Raw genomic sequence first — 26,661 nt, forward strand, 5'->3', positions numbered from 1 at the left:
AGTAAACACAGGCCTACCTCTCTTTGTGGGCAGTTGCTTAAAGGGGTAAAGACATGTCCCCCACCGAGCTGTCACCGCTGTTCCCTTGGAGTGTGTGGTTGGAGGGTCTCCAGGGACTTAATGATCCACTGCCTTCTGGGTTGGATGGGGTGGAGGGTCTGGTGTGGGGCCCCCCTGACCTTGAAAGCAGGATGAAGTGAAGCTTTGGCAGCCCCAGAAGGCTGGCCTGGGCCTCAGCCTTTCTTCCCTGGTCTGTGAGTAATACGAGTGTCCAGACTTGGGCTGCTGAGGAAGGGGGTATGCATCAAGTTTAAAGCAGTGGATGGGGAGGCCTCGGCTGGGGGAGACCTTGGTCGGTGCTGGGAGGTGTGGCCATCATTGCCAGGAGCCCCCAGCACCAGAGCCAAGCTGTCCAGGTAGGCCTTCATCCTAAACCAAAGGCTTGTAAAGCAAGTGAGAACACCACCTTAGCAACCCAGCCTGTCTCTACAGGTTGGCATCAGCAGGGGCCAAGCATCACAGTATGTGGCCCCCTTCCCTGACTCAAATCAGGCTCAGGAAGACCCTGGCCTGGCTGCACTTAACTGACTGGGATAAGAAAGGCCATTTGTGAAAGTATGGGTACTGTGCTGAGTCCTGAGTGGTGGCAGGCAGAGGATTACAGGCCTCAAGTTCACAGAGACCCAGGGCTGAGTCCTTACGCTGGGTTAGGGATGTGTCTGTGCCCTGGAAGGGACAGGCCGTGTGTGGTGTCCCAGAAGAGGTCTCATCTCCCATGACGCCAAGCTCCCTACCCAGCATTTCTCCCTGGGGAGAGCAGACCCCATCCCCACCACACAAAGTTTTGTCTCATGTTGAGACTGGCAGTCTAGACACCTTTGCTCCCTTGAGTTCTGAAGGGTCAGGGTTTGGGGGAAGGCCAAAGTGGCATTTGGGCTGAGACAAGAAAGGGATGGATAGTGGGCCAGGGAAGCTGGCTTCAAAGGAGGCAGCCCAGCATGTGACCAGCCCACCACTGAAACCCAGGCTGCTCCCCACAGAGACGACCCCCGCGGCCCAGTCCATCTGACACCCACTGGGTTTGTGTGCCCAGCACTGCTGACACGGGCTAAATAAAACCCCAGGGCCTGTGCCAATAAGTCTGGGGCAGGCTGCCAGTGGAGACAAAGGCCCAGAGGCAGTGTCGGGCAGGACTGTGCCAGAGGAACTCCAGGCACTCCGTGCCTGCCTCTGCCCAGTCAGGGAGGCCAGGATGTCTGAGGTCTTGGCAAGAGAGGGACAAATGGAAAAAGTCCCCAGTGAGACAGGAACCTCAGCAGCCTTGCCGACTCACCATGCCCATTGGTGGCAAGGAGGTCTAGCATGTACCATGTGAGAGCCTCATCTGGCCAGGGAGAGGCAGCCTCCCCCAGTTCTAGATTTTCATCGGCAGGGTCCTCACTCCCTTGAGCCTCAGTTGCCTTTGGGTTCTGGCGATGCCTGCAGACTTCTTTGTCAAAAGTAGGAGTGTGTGGATGGTGTTAGGGGCACCCACCCAGGGCACAACTGAACTTCCCACAGTGTACGTAAAATCCCTCCCCCTACCAGACCCACCCAGCCCCCCCCCCCGCTGCCGCCATTGCCACCGCCACATAGACAGTGTGTCTTTCTAAGGACAATCATCCCAGGAATTGGAGTTTAATACAGTCCAGGCCCAGAGACCTCATCCCCAGTGTGATGCCGTCATAATTAAAAGAGAAGAGGGCAGATGGGAAACTGATTAGTTTGAGCTGGACTGAAAAGTGGAGAAGCTACTGGGTGAGGAAGAAATCATCAGCCCTCAAACGGGTTCTGAGGCTACAGGTTCATGGCCAGCCATGGCCAGCTGCCCTTAGAGCAGCTCCTTTTGAACACCTGTCCTTTTGAATCTCCCTGTGCCCAGGAGAAGCCCCCAGGGCTGGGAGTCACAGGGGCTTGTCACCAGCTTAAGCCGGTGTTTTAGGAGCCATTAATCTTGGGGTAGAGCTTTATCTGACCTTGGGGGACAGGGAGGAACAGGACTTTGAGGATGGGCCTGACCCTACAGTGTCTCAGTAGGCCTTGGGGTGCCTTAGGCACTGGGGAATTTTGTGAGGTTCAGAGCAGAAGAGGGGAGCGGGCCAACTGGCACAATCTTGAACAGCTGCTGTTTGAATAGCAGGAGGCAGGGAGGGGCGAAGAGGGGTCGCCCACCCAGCTCCAAGAAACTGGCGATGGGTGGCTGGGCCAGCTGAAGGGAAAGTTTGAGGTTATGGTGAAGGTAGAGGCCACAGAGAGACAGACCTGGCTTCCCAGGGTAGCATGCCTAGAGATCATGGATGAGACCTAGGGCCTGGGTGCGTATGAGGTGAGAGGCTGGTCCCTGGACAGAGCCCAAAGTGGAGGGAGATGGCCCACAAGGTCCTTCTTGCCAAGGGTGCTGTGGGGATCGTGGGTGGCTCCTGGAACCCACTGCTTCATTTGCTCTGAACATGTGAGCCCTGAATACGTGTCAGTTTTTCCTATTTCTCCTGAATAATTCATCATCCCCTTCAGGCCAGAGACCCTGTGTTGAGAACAGCCCTGCCAGACAGGTTTTATTTACCTGATTGGCCGAGAGCTTTTCAGGACATTGGGGAGGGTAAGCTTCTGAGGCCAGGGCTGGGCTGTTTGAGAAAGGTGTGGTAATTGATTAGTTTTGTCTGCTCTGGTGACTAGACAAGTGGGTGTATGTAGAGGGGACTCCCAGATGCAAAAGGTAAGTGAGTTCTTTCTCATCCTGCCTAGGGCACCCTGGGCAAGTCCCTATTGCTCTGGTTTTGGGGTCCAGGTGCTAAATGGCAGGCTGTGGTAGCTAGTTCCTCTATCTCTGGAGAGCCCCGGGCAAGTCCAGCCTGGATAAAAAGGAAGTCACTCCTACTCAGTACCTGAACAAAAGGACATGCTGTTCCAGGGTCGGCCTGTGCCCTTCCCTGTTGGATGCTCTGGGGACTGGCATATCTGCCTAGATAAACCTGAGTGGTTCCTCAGACAGCAGAGCCACGGTTGTCGCTGCAGGAGGAACATATGAGGAGCAGCCATTTAAAAATGAGAGTGTGGAAACCCAGACAAAGCCCAGGAAAGTGCTCAGGGCTCAGTCCTAGAACGCTGAGGCTGTGGCTCTCCAGAATCGATTCCCGATTCCCTGAGGGTCCTTAGGACTGGCAAGGCTTCCCTCACTAGTGACCTGGTGTAATCAACCTCTCCTGGGGAGCCTGTGCCTATGGCTGGCAAGTTCTTGAAGCATTCACTATGTCTGGCACCACACTCACTGTGTCTGGCACTGTGCTCAGCTCCTCTCCTACTATGCCCACCCCACTGACTTGCCCTGGTCCCTGCATACCCCGCCTTGCATGTGACCCTAAGCCAGATGGCTGTGTGCCTGGTTCTAGAAGGAGGCAAATGGCTTGCTACCTGGGGGGGGGCTTGACTGTATGAGGGCAATAGCTGTAACAGCAGTCTGGTTGGTCTGACCAGCCTCACAGCTCACAGTTGGGGAAGTCGAAGCTTGGAGGTGACTGAACTTGAACCACAGCCTGTGGAGTGGCGGAGTAGGGCCTTGATCTGTGTAGCTGGTCCCATGCCTGCATGCCAACATCTGGGAGTGAGGGAGGAGAGGAAGGATGGACAGGAAAGGCCCACAGGCCATTTCTTGTAGACTACCATGTGGCTGGCACGTGGCAAAAGAGATAGAAGAGGCTGCAGGAGAGAATGACGCCCTTCGGGCACCTGCCAGGCACTAGTCTTGCTCAGAAGGCCATAACCCCAAGGGGAAGAAATTAGAGGCCCCCTGTCCCCCCAATCCCTGGTGGCTGTCTGGTTGTAACATAGGAGGTGCTGGTGGTACATGGAGCCCAGCTTCTCTACGGTTCCAGCTCCTTTTGAACCTAGTATGAGTAAGTACAAGGGCTTAGGGTTACCCTAAGTCTGTCCCTGGGGACATGCCAGAGCCAAGGACTTCATCTGCAAAATGCAAAGTGGAAGATACACACCAGATTTCCCTCTCAGCTCTCTTAGGCACTCTAACAGAACCCTCTGCCTGATACCCACTTCTGACTGAGCACCGCCACCTCCAACATTGTGGCTTCTCGGTGGGCGAGCCCTGACAGCACAGCTGGATTAGTTAGAGCCTTGCCAGAATAGTTCAGGAAACAGCCCAGTCAGGTGATTTTTTTTTCCTGTTTCTCTCCAGCCCCCTCCCCCTCCCTGCCCACCAGCAGACCCAAACCAGACCCATAACTTAGCATTTTCATTTAAGTCCATCTGACAAATTGTAGCCAGAGAAAGCAACCGGGGTCTGTAAATGGCTACTTTGTCAGCGCGTCTCTGGGAGCTGTAAAAAGTCTTTTGTTGTATGTCTAGACTGCACGCCAGCGGAATATTTGGTCTCTGTGCGGGGAGAGACCTGGTTGGGTTCATTTACCGGCTTATTTCAAGTGGGATTTCAAAACACTGGCTCATAAAGCACGGTGGGTCCTGCCTACGCCAGCCCACACCAGCCTTTCTTGTTTCTGTCGGTTTCTTTCTTTTTTTTTCGACTGCTCGGGCAGTTAGCAAGGGGTGCAGCGGTGCCCTGGCAAAGGCCAAGGGACCGCGCTGTACAACGTCTTTCTTGTGTAATTGTCCTCTTTATGACTGTCTAGACGTCCCACAGATGCGTGTTCTCGGGGGAAATGGCTTTTCCCTCTGCCCGTGCTAAGAGGGAAGGTTACAGACATCATGCTTCCCAGTGGACCGCCTGCCCCTCCCCTGAATGTTCTCTCCTTACCCCCTTAAATTAAAGCACTTTGCCTCCTGGCAGGGTCTTTGTGTTTATAACACATTTACTTGACTGCACTAATTTTATACCAGGGGTGGGGGGTGGGGCATGCTAGGACATTCTAAGAGGTCTCCTTCCTTGAGGGTGAGCAGGGCTCACATTCCCTTCTGCAATTTGTTTCACCAATTCTTTTTGCCCTTCTTCTGTTCCCTCCCTCTCTTCCCCTCCCTCTACTCTCTTTCCTCCCCCTCTCTCTCTCCCTCCCTCTCCTCCCTCTCTTCCCTTCCCTCCATAAAGATACCAGAAAGTGGCTTCTTAAGGAAGTAAATATTGGGGCTACTTAAATGAGCCTTAGGCTTTGTGCTGCCAAATAAAGTCATATTAGTTAGCCTCATTGCCATAGCTACCAGGTCAGTGTTGCCAGGGGTAAAAAGAGGGGTGAGTGCTTTGGCAGAGAGACTCTGGGTGCCCCCATCCACCCATTCCCACAGGAACCGAGGCACCAGTCAAGCCCTTCGGTGCCACAACAGCCAGAGTTGCACCTCCCTCGCAGCCTTCTCCCCAGCTCTCTGTGAAGAAGCCAGTATGCCAACCACTCCCCTCCCTGTGAGGCGGCCATAGCCTGTGGACTTGGGAACCCAGTGGGAACCTAGTTGGGCCTAGTGCCCAGCTCTCTGTCTAGGCCGAGGACTGGTGCTGTAGGGGGCTCTCTGGGCCTCTTCCAGAGTGAAGGCTAAGGATAGAGACCTGCCTTGTCCTGGACAGATCCAGCCAGACCGTCACTCCCCTTCCCAAACTGTCCTCACTGCAGTGAAAATAAATTTCCACCCCATTCCTGCAGCTTGAGTATCTCCTGTGTTTTACACAGTTGGGGGCACAAAGGGAAGGGAGGGGTAAGGGGCTTTGACCCACCGGTGTCTCCAGGGAACCCTGGGCAGAATCTTCTTTCTAACACGTGAAGGAGGTGGTCCCCTCTGGGCCTGAGCCCTACATGTGTACCCCAACACTCAGGCATCTACTCACTGTCCAGCTGTGAGTGTAACTTGGGAGGGGGCAGGCTGCTCATGTGCCAGCGTCCTCCCAGGCTGAGGCTTTTCATCCTCCTCCTCCTGCTCCTCCTCCTCCTCCTCTTCCCTCTTCCTCCTCCTCTTCTCTTCTTCCTCTTCTTTCTCCTCCTCTCTTCTTCATTCCCCCCAGCCCAAAGACCGGCAACCTCCTGAGCAGCAGCTGTAACTAAGCTGGGACGTCACTAAGTTTTTTTTCTCCTGGTCCCCCAAATTGTAATATCCTTCAGGCAAAAACCCCAAAAGGAGACATTTGAGGGAAGAGGCTTAAGGAACGACTCAGGACAGACAGGCAGTACCTGCTAGTCTATAAGGTATGTGTGTGTCCTTGCTGCTGTCCCTGCTTCCCAGGATTCCCATCCCACGTGTCTTAAGAGGCTGGGCCATGCACAGAGTTCTGGCTCCTCCACTGGCAGCCATTGCTGTGCCATAACTGGGTCTTTCCTGAAGTGATTAGTGGAGCAGGATGACAGTGACCAGTCCCTGAGCCAACATGGGACCGTGTTCCTGATCTCTCCCTAAACTGGCCTTGCTCGCCACATCAAAAACTCACACCCTCAGGCAGGCAAGATGGTTCAATGGGTAAAGACACCTACTGCCAAGCTTGACAGCCCAAGTTTGCATCTGGGCACACACATGGTGAAAGGAGAGAACTGATTCTCAGTTGTCCTTTGACCTCCACCTGAATTCGTACCACGGCAACTCACCACTCCCCCCCGCCCCAGTAAAATGAATAGAATGTTAAAACAACAACAACAAAAATGTGCCCTCAGCTGGAGGTGGGGGGTTGGAGGAACTCTTTTATTATTTTTTTTCTTTTTCTTTTTTTTTTTTTTGCACTTTTTAATAATGATTATGTCTAGTGACCTCTTTCTCAGTGTCAAGGGACCCTGCTCGTTCTAACTTGCAGTCTCGCCTTGCTCAAGGAGAGCTGAAGGCCACTCACAGCACAGGCACCCAGGAGAGGAGTTGGGCAAAAGTCTGGGATGACTGGGCTTCCCCCCCTTCCCTCCCCTCTTTTTTCCTCTGTAGTTGAGAAGCCGAGCTGGCTCTGGGCACTGCTGTATTTAGGAGGCGAATTGCTGCTCATGTGTCAGGCAAAACAGATGTGGCGGGGAGACAACATCTATTTTCATAATTCGGAACAAATCTGGCGAGCCGCCTCCCTTTCCAGCGGGGCCTGCTCATGCAGAAAGCCTGGCTCCCCAGCAGCTTTAGCAGAAGTATTTATAGCTCCATTGAGCTTGCCTCCCTCTGGGATGGGATGCTTTGTGTTGCTATAAGGACCTGGACTCTGGGTGGGGGTGGGGGCTGCATCAGGCACATCTCAGAAATCAGAACACAGGGCAGCACACCCATTAGTCCTTTCATTTTCCAGCTTGCGGGGTGTCCGCTGCAAGCTGACCTTGGGGTGAACAACTTAGGAAGTGTCATGCCCCCCATCATCCAGAAGGGTGGAGGTCTGAACCAGCCCAGTACACAGAGACTTTGTGCTGAGGTTGGGAAGGGAATACAGCTGGCAAGAACAGCCAGGGTGGTATGCCTGAGGTCCCACGGTGGTCTGATGGCCACGCTGGCCTCCTACCTCTGAGTGTTTGGATTCCATGCCAAGCATCATTCTTGTAACACGGGAGCCTCTGCTTCAGCCTGGCCTGCATGCCAGGGAGAGGAAAGACGGTGGGCTTGTCAAATAAATGAGCCCCTGGGTGCTGCTGAAGGGGCTGGAGATGGGCTGGCGGTGAAGGAGCCTTGTTCCTAGGCAGCTGAGAAAGTCTCAGGTGCCCTCCTGTTGGAGGTCATAGGATCACGTGAGGCAGTTGTGGGTAGGGGTGGGAAGGCAGTGTGAGGGTAGCAGCTGGAGTGGGAAGATCAAGGGGAGAGTCCCTTGTGGTGACCGTACCAAAGGCTCAGCTGGCTGTGTCAGCCTAGAGAGGACCTCCTGTATAAAACTGAGTGTCTTGAAAGCGCAGGTGTTTGGGGTTTGTCTGGGGCAGTCCCTACATGCAGGCGGGGTGTATAACACCTGCCCAGCTGAGCCCCGTCTGTCTAACACAGGTCCTAAGGAGGAGTTGCCTAGAGACTGGTGGATGAAGCCTCTTGCACTGTCAGGGATGACGCTGGGCTCCCTGGTGCAAGCCGGGTTCTGTGCTGTGTGCGAGTGTGGATAGCAGCTCGGACATCCGGTAGCCAGGAACTGGTTCTGTCTGCTGAGCCCTTCCCTCCTCTGTCCTCTCCTGATTCCTCTGACCCCAGAGACCCCTGGTCATTGAGGAATCTGTGTTTTTACCTGGGATCATGTGAAAGACTTTAGAGCTGCCTAATGCCGGCTGTAACCAGGAGGGGGAGGAGCCTGATAGGGCCCAGCCAGGCTGTGCCAGTCACGGGAAAGGGGTGTTTGGCTTTGGATGTGTGACTTCTGATCTGTAAGCAAGCTCACACGGCAGAGTCCTACTCGAATCATTCCCCAGCTCCACTGTCTGTGCTTGATTCCACACAGGACCACAACTCCTGGCTGGGAAGCCCAGATGCTGTCTGCCAGGGCCCCTCAGCAGCTGTCTCCTTGTCCCATGTACAGGAGCAAAGGCTTTCAATTCCTTGAATGAGTCCAGCATTCCTGCCCCAGAACATTTGCACTTCCAGTCTGTTCTCCTCTCCTTTCGGCCTCATCTTTCAGGAGTTTACAGCATAGACCCTGGACTCATCATGAAGTTGCTTTGTATGGCTGATACACTGATGCTCAGCTTTGGCTCCGAGTACTCGGTTGCATCCAGGGTGCAGTGGTTTAGGGAAGCCCTCTCTCTTATCCCTCCCCAGCTCTCGTTCACATTTAATGAGTCTGAAGGGTCTTTTCTCATGGGAGAGCTAACAGGAGCCACCACCTCCGGGGGGACTTGGAATTTTCTCTCTTCGCTTCTAAATTTTAAATATTGTGTTTAGAATTAAATCTTCAAACCTGGGAGCCAGACTTCAACTTGAAGGGTGCCAGCCGAGGGCTGGTTCCATGTGGTTGCCTGCAGCAGCCAGATGGCAGGTGCTGGGAGGAGAGCAGGGGAGGCTGGGGTGGGAAGAGAAAGGGAGGCTGGGAAGAAAAAGGGGGTTGCTGGGGTACAGAGGAGGAAGAAACTGAAGATGGGAGGCTCTGAGAGGGGTAGAGGCTGGGACAGAAGGGGTTGAGAATGGAAAAGGGGGAAGAGGGAGAGGCTGGGATGGAAGGAAGGGGTTTCCCCTTGCCATTGTTCTCCTCCTGTAGCACGCTGCCATCCTGGGGTTGTCTGGGTTATGCCCCACAGATGGTAGCTGGGGTTACCCTCTGCAGGGTGAGCCTAATGACATGGAGGCACTGTGCCTTCCCAGACCATTCACTTAGGGTCAAAACCCCCAAATCACTATGAGATGGCAATGGCCATAGCACCTAGCTTTCAGCACTTCCTGTAGCTACAATGCTGAGGCCAGGGTTCTGCCATCCCAGCTTTCCACTGAGCAGCTTTCCTTTGAAGTTTGATGTTCGTTCCGTGCCCTTTGATCTCACGTAGATTTGTGTAACCTCCACAGTTGAGCCCCACAACAGTCCCAAGCCTGAGACTCTGCGTCCTTCCCTTTATAGCCATGCACGCCGCCTCCTCCTCTCCTGACAACGTCTAATCTGCTCCCATCTCTATAATTTTGTCATTTCAAGGATGTTATATAAATGGGATCATACGGTGTATAGCTTTCTGAGATTGCTTTTTTCACTCTGCGTAATTCCCTGAAGATGTACCCAGGTTGCCAGGCAGAGCTGCAGCTGGTTCCTTTTAATTGCTGAGTAGTATTCCAGGGTGTGGCTAGAGGACGTTTACTGACCCGTCATTGTTGAAGAGTACTTAGCCTGAGTCCCAGTGGTGGCTTTGGATAAAGCTTCTGTGAATACTTGGCCCACAGTTTGGGGTGAATGGAAGCAGCTGTTTTCAGGGATCAGCGCCTAGGGGTGTGAGTTTAAACTTGTGCATTTGGAAAGACCCTTAGCTTTTTGTTAACTCCCCCCTCCCCACCCCTGCCCTTCTGGGCTTCTGGGGCACAGACTTCGGAGGTGGGAACCCTTCAAATGTCAAGTGGCACTCTGGGTGGCCTCTGGCGCTTGGCACCGTGGGCATAGTGTGTGTGAAACAGATAGGGGCCCTCCCAAGTGCCTCCCGGCAGGTGATCCACAAACACCAGTAGCCAGGCAGGCAGGTGGATAAAGATAGTTTTTCTGGCTGTCTCCTGGTGAGCTGTTGCCTGAAGTTCCCTCTGGGCTAGCTACTCTCTGGAGGTGCGGTCCTCCAGCAAGCCAAGATATTCAGCTGCCATTTTGACCAGGAAGCAGGGGGAGGTCAGATAGAGAGAGAGCCCAGAAAAGACAATGCCAAGTCCTTCCTAACCAGAACAGACCTCCCACTGACTCAGGGGTGAGAGGTAGCTGTGATGAGAGAACTAAGGAGGATGGTCCTAGCAGGCAAAACCACATACAAAGGTCCCGGGGGTGGGGTAACAACCTGGCCAGCAGGCCTGGAAGGTATGAGCAGGAAAGTTGCCGAGAGGTGCAGCGATGAGGCAGGAGAGGGAAGTCTTCCCGGAGTCATCAAAAATCCCACGGTTATTGAAAATCCTTGTAGTGCTGGGGTCAGAAGAGTGGGGGAGGGAGCAGGAAGTGGGAGGTGCAGCAGAGAGAGTAGGAGGACAAAGACTTGTAGATAAACCCTGTGCTCTTGAGGGCTGATGGTAAGGTTTCCATGGCCTCAGCCCTGTTGGTCCCTAAGCCACGACTAGGGTACAGGGCGGAATCTGCTTGTGACTGGACACACAGCTCTGAGTCTTGAGCTCAAGAAGGACCATCTCAGCATCGGTGGCCATCGCTGAGCTCCAGTGGGTCTGTCCTGAGATGGAATGCTTCAGTTCTTGGTCTCTGTCACTGTTTCTCACTCACTCTCCGTATCAGACATTATCCTGTAAGCTGGATTTGCCTCATTAATGAACATGTGGCCGACATCCTTGTCACACATGTCCCCTCTGGGTCAGTCCAGCTGCTGGCCTTGTAATCTTATGCTGACCTCCATTTATTATGCGCCTACTGTGTTTCAGCTGGTGTTGGGATGGCCGAGACAGGAGTCCCAGATTTGGTAAGCCACAAAGCCACTCATGATTTTGATACAGTGGCCTTAAGACAGTGGGTCAGAGTGGCTGCCCACAGTCCCCGGGGAGGGCGCCACCTGTTTGTGCATTCCGACCTAGACCTGGGCCACCTGCCAGCACCGCTCACTGCGGTGGCCCCCGCCCCCATCTCAGAACAAAGGCTTCTCTGCAGCTTCCCCCACTTTCTTTGGAGACACTATCAGAGCCTTGCCCTTCCTGGGCTGGGGACTTTCTGCTTAGGGAGTTACCTGGAAAGGAAGCAGCAGCTGGGGCGAGAGGGGACTGCTTTAGGAGGCTCAGTTTCCGGCAGCTGGGAGACTGCACTTCCTTCTTGGGGTTGGCTTTGCAAGGTGAATGGAAAGGAACGGGAAGCGACGGTTGGGGGTGTTGGGGGAGGGCCCTGTGGGTTTACATTCCAGACAGACCTAAGGGGGACAGAGCAGCCTCTGGGAGGGAGGAACCCACAGACTCCCGAAGCCCTCCCATGTGCTCTGTGGCTGTTATCAGAGGCCACCAGCCTGGCCACACCCCTTCCTGTAGGTGGCACCCGTCTCCCGGGTGGTTAGCCATAATATAGCCAACACTTTTTCCCCCTTACAAAACTGTCAAATAGCCAGAAAGGGCTAATCATGCCCCAGGCTCTTCCTCACATTCTAAGTCCTACATAAGTGGGTCAGACAGCCTGGGTCAGCAGGTTATCCTGAGGACAGGTGTCACCATGACCTGGCCACTTCCCTCTTGCTGCTGCTTCTAGAGGCTGAAGGTGGGAAGGCCAGGGAAGTGGCTGTCCTGGGAGTGACCACTGTAAGGCCGCTTCTGCCTTGTTTTACCCACTTATAGAGTGTGTGGCTGCATCACCAGGTCCCTGTGTCCACTGTGGAAGAGAATGTTCATCCCTACCCTTTAAACTGTGTGACCCGGGACAAATCATTATAGCTCTCCAAGTTTCAGACTCTCACAAGACAAAGGCCCATCCTGGAGAGCTGCAGGGATAATCATGAACCGAGAGTGACCCCTGCCCCTGCCTGTTACACTCCTCCTGTTGTCAGCAGCTGTAAGAAGATTCTCGATCACTCTGTCCAAATGAGTCTAACCGGAAGTGGGATGCTGGGGGCCTGAAACTTTGAGGCACTGGGCTCTGGGACCTGGGCCTGGCAGTAGGTCAGCGTTACTCAGATGAGCCTGTGGCACAGCCAGGGGCCGGAGGACAGACTCGTAAGCAGGAAAAAGTCTTTCGAGTGAGAGAGTTCTCTGCATCCATGCATGCAGGAAGCGGTGTCAACAACCCCCGTCCCCAAGAGGGGCCACTGGCTTGTGTCAGTCCACTTCCCCGTGCAGAGGCTCCTACACCCACAGCTCAGCCAACGGCTGTGTTCCTGCCTGTACAGTCACCTCGGGCCACTAGAGCAACACCCCAGGGACTACAGACGAGTGTCTTCTTGAGGTATTGGGAACAGAGACGCCTACTAACAGGGCACTGGCATATCAGGTCCAGGCAAGGACTGCTTTCTGGCCTGTCCCAGGGCTGTACCCTCATCTTTCTGTGGTGTGCACAGGTGAGGAGAGGCAGAGAGAGAAGAGCTGAGTTCCATGGCATCTCTATGAAGGCGCTGAGCCTGTGAGAAAAGGGCCCCACCCTCAGGAACATTGGTAGCCCCATCTCCAAATACAGTTGCACCCTGGTGGAGGGGAAGATGGACACCAGTGCACAAAGGTTGGAAAGAGACAGGGTCACATGATGATCCAAGGTCTCCTTTTCCAACAATCAGCTGTGTCTTGTAGGCTTCTTGGGAACCAGGCAGCATGCAGTCCGTCTTTCTGTGGGATTCTCACGCCTACCGAATGAGGGCAGCGCCATTTGGTCACGGGGTCTAGAGGTGGGGCATCCCCAGCTTTGTAAACTGTGGGTCGTCCCCCCATCTGGGGCTTCATAAAACTGGATTTGGGCGTTGTGAAAAATCTGGCACCCGGAGCAGGTTTCTGAAAGCACCAAAACCAAAAGTTAACTCAAGGGTCAAGTTGTGATAAATCTCAGGTGTCGCTCACAGTGCTGGCCCATGTTGCCTATCTCAATCTGACTGCAGCCGTGACCCTGAGCACCGAACACGTGCCCTTAGCACTGGGCATGCCATCACACTGGGCGTAGCCAGTGGACGGACGCTGCCTGAAAATGCCTCAGCTCAGATCGAAGACTGCCGTATGTCAGGGATTGCAATGTTTTGCAGCAGATACTGTCTTCTGCTCTGATTGAAAGAGGATAGCTTAATTACGGGAAACAAAGACTTTTAATATTTTCTCACCATCATATCTCAGTACATATCAAATTAGTATATCGTGGGACTGTTATTGTGTTAAATTTTAAACCATTTGTCTTTACTTTCTATGTGTATTTTGCCCACGCGTATGGACTGTTTTATATGTGTTCAGGGCTGTGGGAACCAGCAGAGCATGTCACATCCTTTGGGATGGAGTTATGGGCAGTTTTGAGTTGTCTTGTACCAGTGCTGGAAACTGAGCCCACACCCTCTAGAAGAGGAGCAGTGGGCTCAACTGTAGAGTCTGTTTTCTAGCCCCCAACTTTCTCTAAAAAGAAAAAAAAAAACCATTAAATGAATTCTGGTTTGGGGCTAGTAATTTCAGAAATGGCCCCAAATACCTGCCTACTATTTTGTAGTACGTATTCGTGAAAAATCTGCCTTCCTGGTGTCACTATTACAGCATCAAAGTTTTTTTCAGTCAGCCCTAGAAAGTGTTGAAGGTGTTCTGTCTCCAGGACCAGATATTTAACCAAGATTTAATTCTTTATGTTAAGTAAGCAAGCATGCCCATCTCATTAGCATACAGATTGCTTTCACACTTGATAGTGAAATTATGCACATGCCAAAGATTTTAAAATAAATTTCTTTGTGATTTATTATCAATAAATGTTTAATTTGCTACTTGTTTTATATACCTGCCTAGAGATACATGATGTTTTCTGATGCACAAAGGAAGCTGCCAGGGTTGATGAAGTGGCTCTGCAGGTTACCCAGCCCAATGGGAGCTGAATTGAATCCCCGAGATCTAGGTGGCAGAAGGAGAAAACTTAACTGCTTCGGACGCCCCCCCCCATGGCATGCCACGCCCACTAAATAAATGAAATGTAATAAAAGTTTCTCTTATGAAGGGGTCAAGGGTGGGAAGTGTTTATACTGGGGAAAACAAGCCCTTGAAGGTGAGGCAGTCATCAGGCTCACACAGAACAGCGGCATCGAGTTAGGGCACGGGTGTCATCCGTGAGGACCTGCTCTGCTCTGAGGTGGCCATTCCTTGCTGCTTGACTGACCATGTGTGGATGGACTGCTGCTGTCCTTGCTGTTGGCGCACCAGTATAGCTGCCAACACAGAGGAGAGACTGCCAAGGGGGCTCTGAGAGTCTTTTTGCGATGCTCTGGTTTTGCAGCACAGTGGTGATTCCTGGGCAGACAGGGCTGGGCTTTGAGGAGTGATGAGAAGTCAGTCAGTTAGCGTGTTTCTGGCTTGCCAGGCTCATGCCAATTGTGGGTGCCTGCTGGGCCGGATTCCATCGGACAGAGTGGCACCAATAACAGGCCACCAGACAGGCCAAGAGGCTGTCAGTCCTGACTCAAACATCTTCTTAGAAGGCCTAGCAGATGGAACAGGTGGTGTTTGCAAAATTAAGGCCTTCACAGAAGAGTTTGAAGTTGCCAGGAAAATGAAACACAACGGGGAAATGGCAACCGGTACAGGATGAGGCGGTCAGTGGGGAGAGGGTGGCCAGGCTGCAGGAGAGGGGCAGAGCCATCATCAGGAGGCCACAGGTAGTAAATGGAGGGACACAAAGGCCTGCACTCACTGGACAGATACTGTCATCCAGGCATGCTAGGCCTGCCTTCCTGGTGGCCCTCACGGAGGGCTGTTGATTTTATGTGTTCCGTTTCCTGTGCTTAAAAAAGGTTTATTTCTCCCTCTGTGTGCGTATGCTTGATCAAAAGAGGCTGTCAGGTCCCCTGGAGCCGGAGGTTCAGGTGCCTGTGAGCTGTCCAGAGTGGATTGCTGGGGACCGAACTTGGGTCTGCTGCAAGAGATGCAGCATCCGTAACCTTAGCTGCGGCACTGTCCTTCGGCCTCACATTGCACTTTACACACGGCTCTTGCCTCCATCAGCACCACAGTCTTAAGGAGAAGGTACTTGAGGATCTCTGCTTTTCCCAAAGTAGAAACTGAGGCACAGAGAAGCTGCCAGCGTGTTGCACTATCATGCATTTGACCGCAGGGAGAGATCTGGACTTGGGACATAGGCAGGTCCTCATCACCCCCCTCTAGCCTCCCGCCTCTGTTCCAGGCAAGACTAGCCACCCCTCCCTGGTCCTGAAAGGCAGGGCCACCCCCGGGTGAGCACAGAGGCTGCTCCCAGCTGACCCTTGGCTCCTCAGCACGCGGCAGGCGTCAGTAAGGCCCCTAGGACTGAATGAAGAGCCATTGAGAAGGGGCTCAATAGCCAGTGCATTGTGCGGGTACTTCAGAGCTGAGTCTTTTGTCCCAAAGCCTTGGAAACAGAGCCCTGGTTCACGTCCCTTCTCCTGGGTGCTCAAGTCCCGACTCCTGTCGGGAAATACCAGGCCCTTGAAGATCAGCAATTGAGCAAAGTACATGCTGGTTTCCAGGGAACGCAGGCACCTCCTGGGGCACAAGGGCATCGTGGGCCTCGTTGTTGGCCAACGCTCAGAAACTCACATGCACAAACAGACATGGGGTTTGTACAAGGGGTCTTTTGAGTATGTCATTAAGATTTCTTAAAGCGATGAATGTAGACGGGCATGGTGGCCCAGGCCTTGAACCCCAGCACTTAGGAATCTCTGTAAGCTTGAGGCCAGCCTGATCTGTATAGTGAAACCTTGTCTCAAAAGATTAAATAAATAAATTTTGAATGCTGCTTCTCTTAAGAAAAAGGCAAACAGTGGACCTTAAGACATGGCTCAGGGGGCAAGTATGAGGCTTGAGAGATGGCTCAGTGGTTAAAATGAGTGTTCTGGTCTTTCAAAAGACCCAAGTTTGATTCCCAGTACCTGTGGAAACCTAAAAGATAAACATTCAGTCTTGTTCTTTCAGAAGTCACCATTCTTTTTTTTTTTTTTTTTTTTTTTTGCAGTTTTCTGTAAAATGGGTCTCTGATGTATGTCCTTTATGGGTGTCCGTCCTAGTGTGTCCTTTTCTTTCTGTCCCACTATAACGGCCTCCTTCTCTTGGCAGACCTGTGAGCCAGTAGAGTGACTTGTACCCAGGGCAAATCTGGAAACATCTGGAACCACATACAGATGTCACAAAGGAAGTGATAGGACAAAACCCAGGAATCCTGCTGTGCACCCTTAAATATACAGAGCAGCCCCACAGTGGGGACTGTCCAGCCCCAGACATTTCCCACAGGGAGGCTGAGTGCTCCTCAGACAGAGACCATCTTTTGACTAGGGCTGTGGAATCGTGTAGTAATGGGTGCCAGGTTTGTTGGGTGACACTGAGATTTCCATTTCAGAAATGCTCCACGAAGTGTGACCTCCGCACACACGCACACCCACCCGTGTGTACTGTCATCAGGGAGGCTAATGTTAACTCCATCACGTGCCACACTGGAAGTTAGAATTGCAGGGTTGAGAGGTTACAAGCGTGCTCGATTTTAACAGTCTCTACCAGAGTGCCTTCCAAAGCAGTGGCCATCCACGCTGCCAGCCGCAGACAGGCTCCCGTCCTGGGCCCTCCCACCACCTTTGCTCAATAAAACTGGGTCCACCTGACTTATTTTAAACATCTTTTGGGTACAAGCGCAGGCAGTCACATGGATGGAAGCACTCTCTCACTGTGAATTCTCCCTGCCCTGCCAGTAACTCACGAACAGGATTGACGCTGTGCTGACAGCGGGTGTTTAAAGATGTTCGATGCCAGTGACAATAGAAAAAAAAAGCCCATTAGTTCTTTCCATTTGGGTAATAGCGAGAAAGATAAAAGGTGCGGCTTCGCCCTCCCTTATTGAAGCAGCATTTAATCACGAGGCTCTCAAGTGATTAGACAGGCCTGTCACCTTTCCGGGACTCCTTATTTCACAGGCCTGCTCCCTGCATGCACATGAGGTCTCCGTGCTTGGGGCTCAATGCTGGCCACCTGCGTGGCCACTTCCCCCAACCTAGCCTCAGCAGCTTAGCAAGGAGGTGGAGATGTGGTCTGTGCTTCTTTGCAATGAGTAGGGACCTGGACTCCACCCTCTGCCACTGAGGGAGAAGCCAGCCTACCTCTACCTGACAGTCTTTTGCAAGCCAGAAGAGAAGCACTCACTCCCAAGCTGGTAGTGAGCTGACCCCGCCTTCACTCTCTAGCTCTTAAGTGCCTGTACCTCCTTCACCGGGCAGAGCCCTGTGGAGCCTTTGCTGTCTACTTCCTGCTGGGCCCCGGGCTGGAGTTAAGGTATGCCCGACCCCGTTAAGATTCCTGCCCAGGGAAAGAATGGTCAGTCTGGGAGCTTGAGGATCGAACTGAGCCTCACAAGGAGGTACAGGGATGTGTAGGTATCATGATTGGAGAATAGAGCTTCTGGGGGCCCAAAGTGTCAGGCTTGATTCCAGCAAGGAAAAGAAGGTAGATGGTGAATGGATGAGAACCTAGGTGGATGGATAGTTGGATGATAAACAGACATACGTAAACATGGATGAGTGGATGAGTAGGTGAATGAGGATGGACAGGTTGGACAGGTGTGTGTATATATATGGAGGAAACAGTACTGAGGTGTGGGGAGGCCAGCTGGGTCCCAACCATGTGAAACATGATGGGGAAGGTGTGTGCTCAGAGCCTACTCACCCTCATTGCTATTCACCATGGGCCATTGGCTAGCACGGGGTGATGATGTGGTTGTGGCCACATGTCTCCACCCTCTTCTGGGTAAAGAGGAAAGGCCTAAGAGACTGTCTCATGCACCCTTGGGAACCGGGGGAATACGCAGGTTATTGCTCCCTCCCTGCCTTGTGGAGGCTATCCACAGTGCAGCAGCTAACCTGTGTTCTCACCTTCAATCCCAGACGCTGCCCCCAGCAATTCTTGTCACACAGATAGTCCCAGCAGAGAGACTACCTCAGTGTCTTGTTACAAGTTAGGTTGCTTTGAAAATGCAATTGTATATGCTTGTAACTGCCATACACAGAAATGTTTTCATGGAGGGGACGTCTTCTTTGCTGGGTGGGGCAAGGTGTGCTCTGGGTCCCAATAATTGTCATTTTGTATGTACCTGCTGATCCCCATGTTTCCCTCAAAGTAGGGCCTGTGTAGGCAAATTCTACCTTTATTTACAAAGGAATACATTTGCGTATGCAGGCTCAGGCACAGAAGCTAAAGGTCAGCTGCTGGTATTGTTTCTCAGGAGTTTTTTTGAGGCAGGATCTCTCGCTGAGACCTTCAGCTCTTCAGTTAGCAAGTTGATGAGCCTCTGTATTATATGCACTCTACCGAATATTGGGAACACCACAGAGAGTAAGTAAGGGGATCCTAGGTTTGGGTGCAAAGGACTGTTTTAGACAGTGTGCCCTGGGGACACATCCCTAAGGTGTCCCTGATGTTGGGACAAAGACCAGAAAGTACTTATGGGGACAAGCATGTGGATGAAACAAACAAACAAACAAAAAACAAACAAACAAAAAAACTCACAACATCATCCCTAGAAGCAACAACGGTTTCGATTGGGGCATGGGGTCTGCCATGTAAGAACAAAAAAACAGGGCTGGAGAGATGGCTCAGAGGTTGCTCTTCCAGAGGTCCTGAGTTCAAGTCCCGGCAACCACATGGTGGCTCACAACCATCTACAATGAGATTTGGTACCCTCTTCTGGCTCATACGCATATATTCAGGCAGAATACTGTATACATAATAAATAAATAAATCTTTAAAAAAAAACAACAAAAAACAAAAAACAGTCATCAGAGGAAAAGGCCCTGGACCGGGGTATTAGAAGTGGACACGAGAAGTGGCTAGCAGAGAGCAAGCTTGAATGTCATCCATCGAGATAGCTATTTTCCCCTTCTCCATAGTAAGTGACAGGGCGAGGATTAGGACCCAGGACCTTGAGGTATAGATTTCATTCTCCATACCTGGCTTGGTTTCTGTAATCTCTGGGAGGTAGAGGCAGGCTATCAAAAATTTAAAACCATCCTTGGCTATAGATCAAGTTTGAGGCTAGCCTTGGCTACATAAGAACCCATCTCAAATCAAAACAAGCTGAGTATAGCATAGCCTTTAGCCCCAGCACTTGGAAGCAGAAGCAGGTGGATTTCTGTGAATTTGGAGGCTTTCCTGGTCTACATAGTGAGTTCCAGGACAGCCTGAGCTACAATAGTGAGACTTGGAAGGAAGAAACAAAACAGAACCCCCCAAAACAAACAAGGCTACCAGGAATGGAAGGGCCCTTCCTAGCCCTCATGAGACAGGTCTTTCTCTTCCTCTTGCTTTCAGGGTAGCAGTGACTAGAGGTGCAGGCAGGGTGAATGGGGTGTGTCACCTGGTTCTTCAAGGTCACCTGGCCAGAACCAAGTACCTTAGCAGAACCTGGTGGCTCTCTGAGAGCCTGTCTGTCTGTCCTAAAAACCAGAAATGCCTCACAACCTGCCGCCCGCTCCCCAATCCTTCAGAGGAAAAGCAATTAAAAAAAAATCATATAAGTTCTTACGCTAAGAAATAAATGCTCCTTCGGGGGTGTTTGAAAATGGCACCCGAGAGATGACAAAGTTATTCCTTTGACGTCTGGTCTAATTTTACTTGAATTCAAGGGTATGGGGGAGCCAGTTCACTTTCAAATACAAGAGGCAGTGGGGGAGGGATGTTGATGGAGTGGCCAGAACCCCAGCGGCTGGGGCTCCTCGGAATGACAATGAGGCCGCCCGCCGGGTCTCCACCAGGCAAGCCTAACGAGATTAGATTTTCATAAATTTCAGACAGTGCCAATTCCTAATTCCTCCGTGTGCGGCCAGGAGGCCAGACAGGGCCTGGTGCAGGCTGCTTGTTAACCAGGAAGGACGAGACCGCCCTCCCCTGAGGCAGACCCAGGGGTAGGCTTGGGGAAATGATCTGGCCTAGGAAAACCCCCACCATGGCTGCCTGAGCCAGGTGGAACTGCTCTCCAGCCCCCACTGTGCTCCTCTCTTCACTGGAAGTGTGGGGGCAGGGCAGCAGGTCCATCCAGATACCAGGTGGTTGGAGCCCATTTGCACACACACCCCAGTCTGCAGTGGGAAGAAGTGGCAGGCTGGGATTCAAACCCAGTACTCGTGTGCCAAAGACATGTCACCTTCTCCTTAACAGCCCGAACTGGCACCTCCTTGGCACAGATGCAAGCCCTGGCCCATGCTGGGATTTAAGTTGTGTGCCACTACCGCTGTTTGAGACAGGCCCCCATCACTAGGGACCAGCTGTGGAGGTCTCCCATCTTACCACACAGAATGTCTCCTGGCTGAAAGTCTGGTAACTGTGCCAGGATGTCCCTGGCTTCCTTGTTTATTGACAAGGTCTCACCTCATGGAGCAGACTGGCCTGGAACTCATTGTGTAGATCAGGCTGCCCTTGACCTGGTATTAGCCCTCCTGCCTCACCCTCCCAAGGACTGTCAGATGACAGGCATGAACTATGAGCCTGGCTTCGCTTCGCTTTTAACCTGGAGCCTTAGTCCAGTGAATGCAATCTCAGCTCTGCCTCGGGCTACGTGGTCTGGATTCTGTGGCGTGGTTTTGCTTGTCTGCCCAGCTTTGCCAGGGATGGGTCCAGCTGTGCCTAGCCTGTGTGAAATACTGAGGAAGCTGTCCTCACACCAGGTGTGTCTGTGTGTCTGCCTTGGTGGTACCCGGATTCTTGTAACCTCTTCCTAACCCAGCACCCTACTTTTCACAGGTGGGTGTTGGGCACCCTGCAGTCCTCATGAGCACAATGCTGTGGACACTTCCTGTCCTGCTTGATGGCCAGCCACATTCAACACAAAGCCTTTGCTGGACAACTCTGTGGACTCGGTTTCTCGTTTTGAGCCTGAGTTCCCTTTTCCTGGCTTGTGAATTTTCTGGATCTCTACCTTGTAGAAATTGGTAGCTGTGGCACCCAGTGGCCAAATTTGTGCCACGTACAGAGCCCTCTCCACACTGTGGGGAGCAATTCTCCCACTTTCTGGACTCAGGAACCCAGACTTGTCAACCCCATTTGGGCCTGCAGGCATCTTGTCCATTGACCCCCACGTCCTGTCAGCTGCTACTGCCCTGCGGTCTCAGCTCCTGTCTCGCCAGTCTTCCCAGGGCCCTAGACCACCCCAGGAGGAGTGTGGCACCCTATCCAGTCCCTCGGGCTGCCAGAGGCCAGGAACAAAGGCCGCCTACATCTCCTTCTCCCTTTAGGCCTGATGTGGGCAGAAGCCCCAGAGAAAGCCGGAGGGGGTGTCTCGGACCAGGGTGAGGGGCACAGAGAGTTGAGCGGGAGGAGCTTCAGGCCCTTTGGAGGAATGTGGGTGTCACACAAAGCAGGCCCTGTGTCCCTTGAATGCTCGGCTTTATCTTGGGTCCCAACAGCCAGACCTGAGTGCCTGGCACATTCAGGCCAAGCTGTCCAGCCCTGGACCCACCTCTCCTCTCCTGGGGAGACAGGGGGTGGCTGCAGTGACCTAGTCTTGGGCCTCACCATCACCCCACTCAGGCTGTATACATATGGGTGCCTGAGTGTCCACTTAGAAGGGTCCCTGTTTGAGGCATGGGTGAATTTCATGAGAGCCCTGTAGCTCACCACCTCTACCCTATCCCCGTCTGGCTTCTCCAGGGTGAGGTGGGCCTGGTTCAGAAGCTCCCGCTGCAGCCCACGCTTGGGTTGGAGTCTCAGCTGTGGGCACTTAGGTGTTGTGATCTTTTCCTTCACAGTTCTGTGTTTCATCTCGAGGTCCTGCCCTTCAGTGGGGCCCAAGAAAGCACTTAAATGTCAAGGGAAGGATGATGTAAGCTTCACAGGACTTGAAGGGTCATTCTGTCACGGGGTGGGGGTGGGGAAGGGTCCCGCATGCTGACATTTTCAGTAGTACAGTGGGCCCTGCCTAACTGTGGCCATAGCACACGCAGTAGCCCAGTGGTGTAAGGGACCTGTGGGCAGCAGAAAGAGAGAATGGTATTCTAGAGACTGGCTGGGGCTGAGGGATAGCGTGGGGCGGTGGGGTGGGGATGAGAGGTTAACCATTCCATTCATGCACCGTAAAGCTCCCCTCGTGGCTGTGTTGTTGTCCTGCTCAAAGCAATGAGGACAACGTGGTGACAGGAGAGGTTTGGGTTTGAGATTTGGGCTTATGATGGCTTTCAGCCCCCCCCCAGTTCCTGTCACTGGAAGCACAGAGCTGAGTCAGCCACCTTGCAGCTGAACTTGTGGCCTTGGGGTTCCTTTTCTTCTTTTCAGCCGGGAGAGTTCTCCCCCAAGGTTTTTCCTCCGGGGCTGGGGATGCTCCTCACTGCGCCCCAACCTCTAGCAGCGCCTTTGGGGGTGGCTGCGGTCCCTGTGCCGAATCCAGTGCCCCACACGGCTCCTGGCATCCTGCCTGTTGCCGGGGGTCTGTACTGGCACCAGCTGCAGCCAGCTGCTGAGCCTCGGCCTACCCAGGGTTAGCAGAACCGCCCGCTTAAGCAGCATCAAAATAGCTTCTTCCCTTCCAAGCACTCGAAGGCTTTTCCTGCTTCTAGGGGAGAAATAAACCAAAACCGAAAACAAGGATTGGGGGTGGGGTAGGGGTGGATGGTGTAGACTAAAATAAATGAGAAAGCATGCAGCACCTGGGAGGGGCCTCATCATGACCCTGTGTGGGGAGTCTAAGTTTTTGTGGCAGTGTGGTGTGTGTTCTAAAATGTTGTCTGTGTGCCTGTGTGGTGTGTGTACTTGTGTGTGTGAGAGAGAGAGAGTTGCCTTGTGTTTCTTGGTGTGTAGTAGGTTTGGCTTGTTGCTTGCTGAGGTATTTGGGGGGTGTCAGAGTATCGAGGTTTGGTTTTGGGGGTACATGTGGGAGTGCTGAGGTATGTAGGAGTGGTGAATTGTTTTGAGGGGTGTAGAAGGGTTTTGGACTGTTTGAGATTTAAGAGTGTTGATCCCAATGTGAAAGTGTTGGGGTGCACAGGACGTATGTATTTCAAGCTGTTGTTTTGGAAAGTGTAGGAGGATTGGAACGTTATATGAAGGAGGACATTGGGGTAGAGGACTGTTATTTTGGGGTGTTGAGAGTTTGGGTGTTAGTATGTGAGAGTGTTGACATGGGAACACTGGGCTGTTTGTCGAAAGAAGAAGGGTTGGAGTGTTGGAATATCGGGCTGTTTTGGGGGTGTGTAGGAGGGTTGGTATGTTGGTGGGGAGTTGGGGTGTGTAGGAGTACTGGGATGTTCTTTTGGGGATATACAGGTGGGTTGGAATGTTGGGGGCAGGGGCAGGGTTGACTATTGCTGGTGTGGGGAGGGCTGGGGGCTGTTGCTTTGGGGGTGGGAAGGTTGAAACATGTCTTGCTGGGGTGTGTGAGTGTTAGGATGCTGGAGAGCCAGCCCTCGCTGGGCAAGTCTTAGGTATATGCATGCCTGTGTGTTGCCTCTGCTTCTGTCCACATCCCACTCCAGACCACATGAGCCCCCTCTTCCACCCATTGTCCTTCTCCAGGACCCGTAAGTGGAAGAAACCTCCTCACCACAGGGATCCAAAACGCGAGCTCCGTCCCGAGAGCCAGGCCATGTGTGGCATCTCTGAGGGCAGAGACTGAGTCTTCATGCATGTCCACGGTTGGGGCTGGGCCACATTCTGGACGGGGTCTCTGAGCTGGCTTCTCCCCTGTGCCTTATGTATGTGGGAGCCTTCAGAGGCTGGCCCTAAAGTCTCTTACATGTCCCTCTGCCCCACAGCGGAGCTGGAGTTCGTGCAGATAGTGGTCATCGTGGTAGTGATGATGGTGATGGTGGTGATGATCACATGCCTGCTGAGCCACTACAAGCTGTCAGCCCGCTCCTTCATCAGCCGACACAGCCAGGCCAGGAGGAGGGACGATGGGCTGTCCTCGGTAAGTGACCCTTGGGGCTGCAGCCTAGGTTTCCAGCTGCCTGGAACATTTTGGCCAGACACCCACGTTATCCCCATCTGGGGGCCCACAGGAACCGGGATGTGGGCCCAGAAGCCTGCAGCTTCCTCCAGTCAGCAGAACAGAAACCACATTATCTGAGGTGTGGAGCTTTGGGCTGGAGGGAAGCTGGGAACTTGCACCTTCAGGGCAGAAGTGAGGGTGGATGTGCCTGGCCCTGGGTGCCCAGTGCTACCCCGGGAACAAAGGCAGCAGAGAGGTTCCTGCTGTCTCCCCAGAGGGAGCAGGAGGTGTCAGGGATGATTTTGAGGGCTCCCCAGAGCCTCTCCAAAGAGCCTCGCTGCACAAGTCAGGGCCAGGACCTGTCTTAATCTCCAACCCTGAGTGGGCACAATGTTGGGGGAACAGGGTTCAGGGGAGACAGCTAGGCCATGTGGAGGGAGGTCAGGCCTCCTAAGGCCATTGAGAAGCTAGATGAGACAGCAGAGAAACAGCAGCCGCTGCTTGACTGGGTGCCTACCAGGACAGAGGTGTGGGAAAGATGCCCCCAGTCTTGGGGCTGTGACCTAGATAGAAGGAGGTGGCAGTCCTACCCTCTCGCCAGCATGCCACCAGCACTTGGGCCGTGTAGTCCATGTGTCTTGGGAGGCCGTGGAAGCAACGGGACACCCACGAGTCCTCTCCCAGGGCTTGAGTCTCAGCTGGCTCCTCAGGTGTATGAGCCAGCAAGGGTACCTCCTGGGTAATTCAGACTTGGCATAGCAAGCTGGCCATCTCTGGCTAGAAGGCAACCTCATCCACATGATGCCTTACCCGCCAGCTCTCTGCTGAATGCTCCCTGTGTGCCCAAGCTCCCGGGCAGAGGAAGACAACAGGCAGGACCATCCTAGGACTGTGGGTGGCAGGAAGTTAGACACAGGCAAGGGCTCCACACACAGGGGTTTGGGGCCTTGGGGGAAGCTGTGGATGAGAGGCTCAGGTGCACATCTCTGAGGTCCAGCCTTACAGTGGGAGACATGACACCCTTAAGAGGGAGGGAAGACCAAATACAGGAGTTCAGTGGGGATCAGAGTTCAGTGTCCTGGGCCTCAGGCATCCTCAGAGCCCAAGAGGCATGCATTCTCACATGTGCTGGGCCCCTCGTTAGCCTAAGTGAGACTGTGTAACTAGTCCCACGTCATTTACATACTGCCAAGGGCAGTCACCTAGAGTAACTCCCTGAGTACTGCCTGGTCTCTATGCATGCATGCAAGTATGCAAACGAAGGACATGAGCAAAGCTGGTCATGGTACCCTAGGGATCCTAAAAACTGCCCTGTGTGTGTTACTGAGGGTTCCCTGGCTGACCGTCCAAGCTTGCGTTTTGACGTGTTAGCACTGTGAATATCAGGGGCTTCCTGGCACCCAGCAGGGTCCTCTCCAGACTCCAGAGTCAGGGTAGCTATCTCCTGCAGGTGAGGGTGGGACTTGCCCCTCCTGACTGCATATCAGGCCCCTTTGGGAGCTCTATCCTGCCCTTAGGTGTTCCCCATCAGCAATAGTGGGGTGAAGGGAGGCTTAGTCTCTCTTTGACTCACAGTGCAGGATAGGAAGCCACCCTCCTGACAGGCAGGCAGTGGCAACCCCAGGAAACAGCCATCTCCAGCATGGCTCGGCAGGTGCAGGGAGGATGGGCTGAGATGGGTCATGCTGGGCACAGGGCCTCCGTTTTGGGGCTTGTCCCGGGCTGGCAGAGGCACCTAAGGTATAAGGGCCAAGCCAAGACAGAACTGGCCGTCGTCCGAGAAGCAGGGCTGTTTCTGGCAGGTCTGGGCATCTCTGCTTGCGTCAGGCCCAGTTTCAGTGCGTCACCAGTTCATCAGGGCGAGAGCTGTGGGAGAGACAGGGGCAGTCCTGACTGAAGCCCAGGACACATCCTGAGGGCAAAGCCGGCACCTGTTTTATGGGAACCCTGCTTGCCATGCCCCGGCTCACCTGGCTCATTTTGTTATCTGTTACCTAGCAATAGGCACTGCCAGCTACATGGCAAGTGTTCCTCACAGAGCACCAGCCACAGGTGACATAAGGGGTTCACTCCTTCCCTGAGGAGAAACTAGGGCTCAGAGAGGTGGAGCACTTGCCTGAGGCCAAACAGCTTTCACAGGCCAGGCCATTGTGGGGTGTGGATAGCCAAGAGTGTGGGATAAGAAGGCAGAGGTTCTGTACTAATGTGTACTAATGTCGGAGGGAGAGGAGCTCATTCTACATGGGCACCTGAGCTCAGCTGCTGAGACAGACAAGATTCTCGCCCTCCTCCCCAGACACTGCACCGCAAGAGAGCGTCTCCTTCACTGTCTCCCCAGTGCCACCTGGCCGGATAAACAGGGAGCCCAGGGAAGCCTGGAGCAGAAGGTGACGGTTCCCCTAGGATGTCCTCTCTTTTTGACATAGTGCATCTGAGGCCTCTCCAATCCTCGTGACCTCTCAGAGAGACCTAGACACAGCTGTTGTCTGCCTGGTCTCAGTGTGTCACACTAGGCTCACCTACCCATCCAGGGTGCCCCTTGGATGTCTCTGGAAACGGGG

General features: G+C 53.3%; 1 protein-coding gene across 1 annotated transcript in view; it reads left to right on the forward strand.

Annotated features, from left to right (window-relative positions):
- The window catches only part of Pmepa1 (prostate transmembrane protein, androgen induced 1), a 49,847-nt gene that overhangs the window by 18,051 nt on the left and 5,135 nt on the right, over nt 1-26,661 (forward strand). Inside the window, exon 2 of the mRNA XM_021644415.2 lies at nt 23,925-24,079. Within this exon, the coding sequence (XP_021500090.1) occupies nt 23,925-24,079 (155 nt within the window). The remainder of the gene's footprint in view (nt 1-23,924; nt 24,080-26,661) is intronic.

This window comes from Meriones unguiculatus, chromosome 4 (genome assembly GCF_030254825.1).
Source record: "Meriones unguiculatus strain TT.TT164.6M chromosome 4, Bangor_MerUng_6.1, whole genome shotgun sequence".
NCBI classification, from domain to species: domain Eukaryota; kingdom Metazoa; phylum Chordata; class Mammalia; order Rodentia; family Muridae; genus Meriones; species Meriones unguiculatus.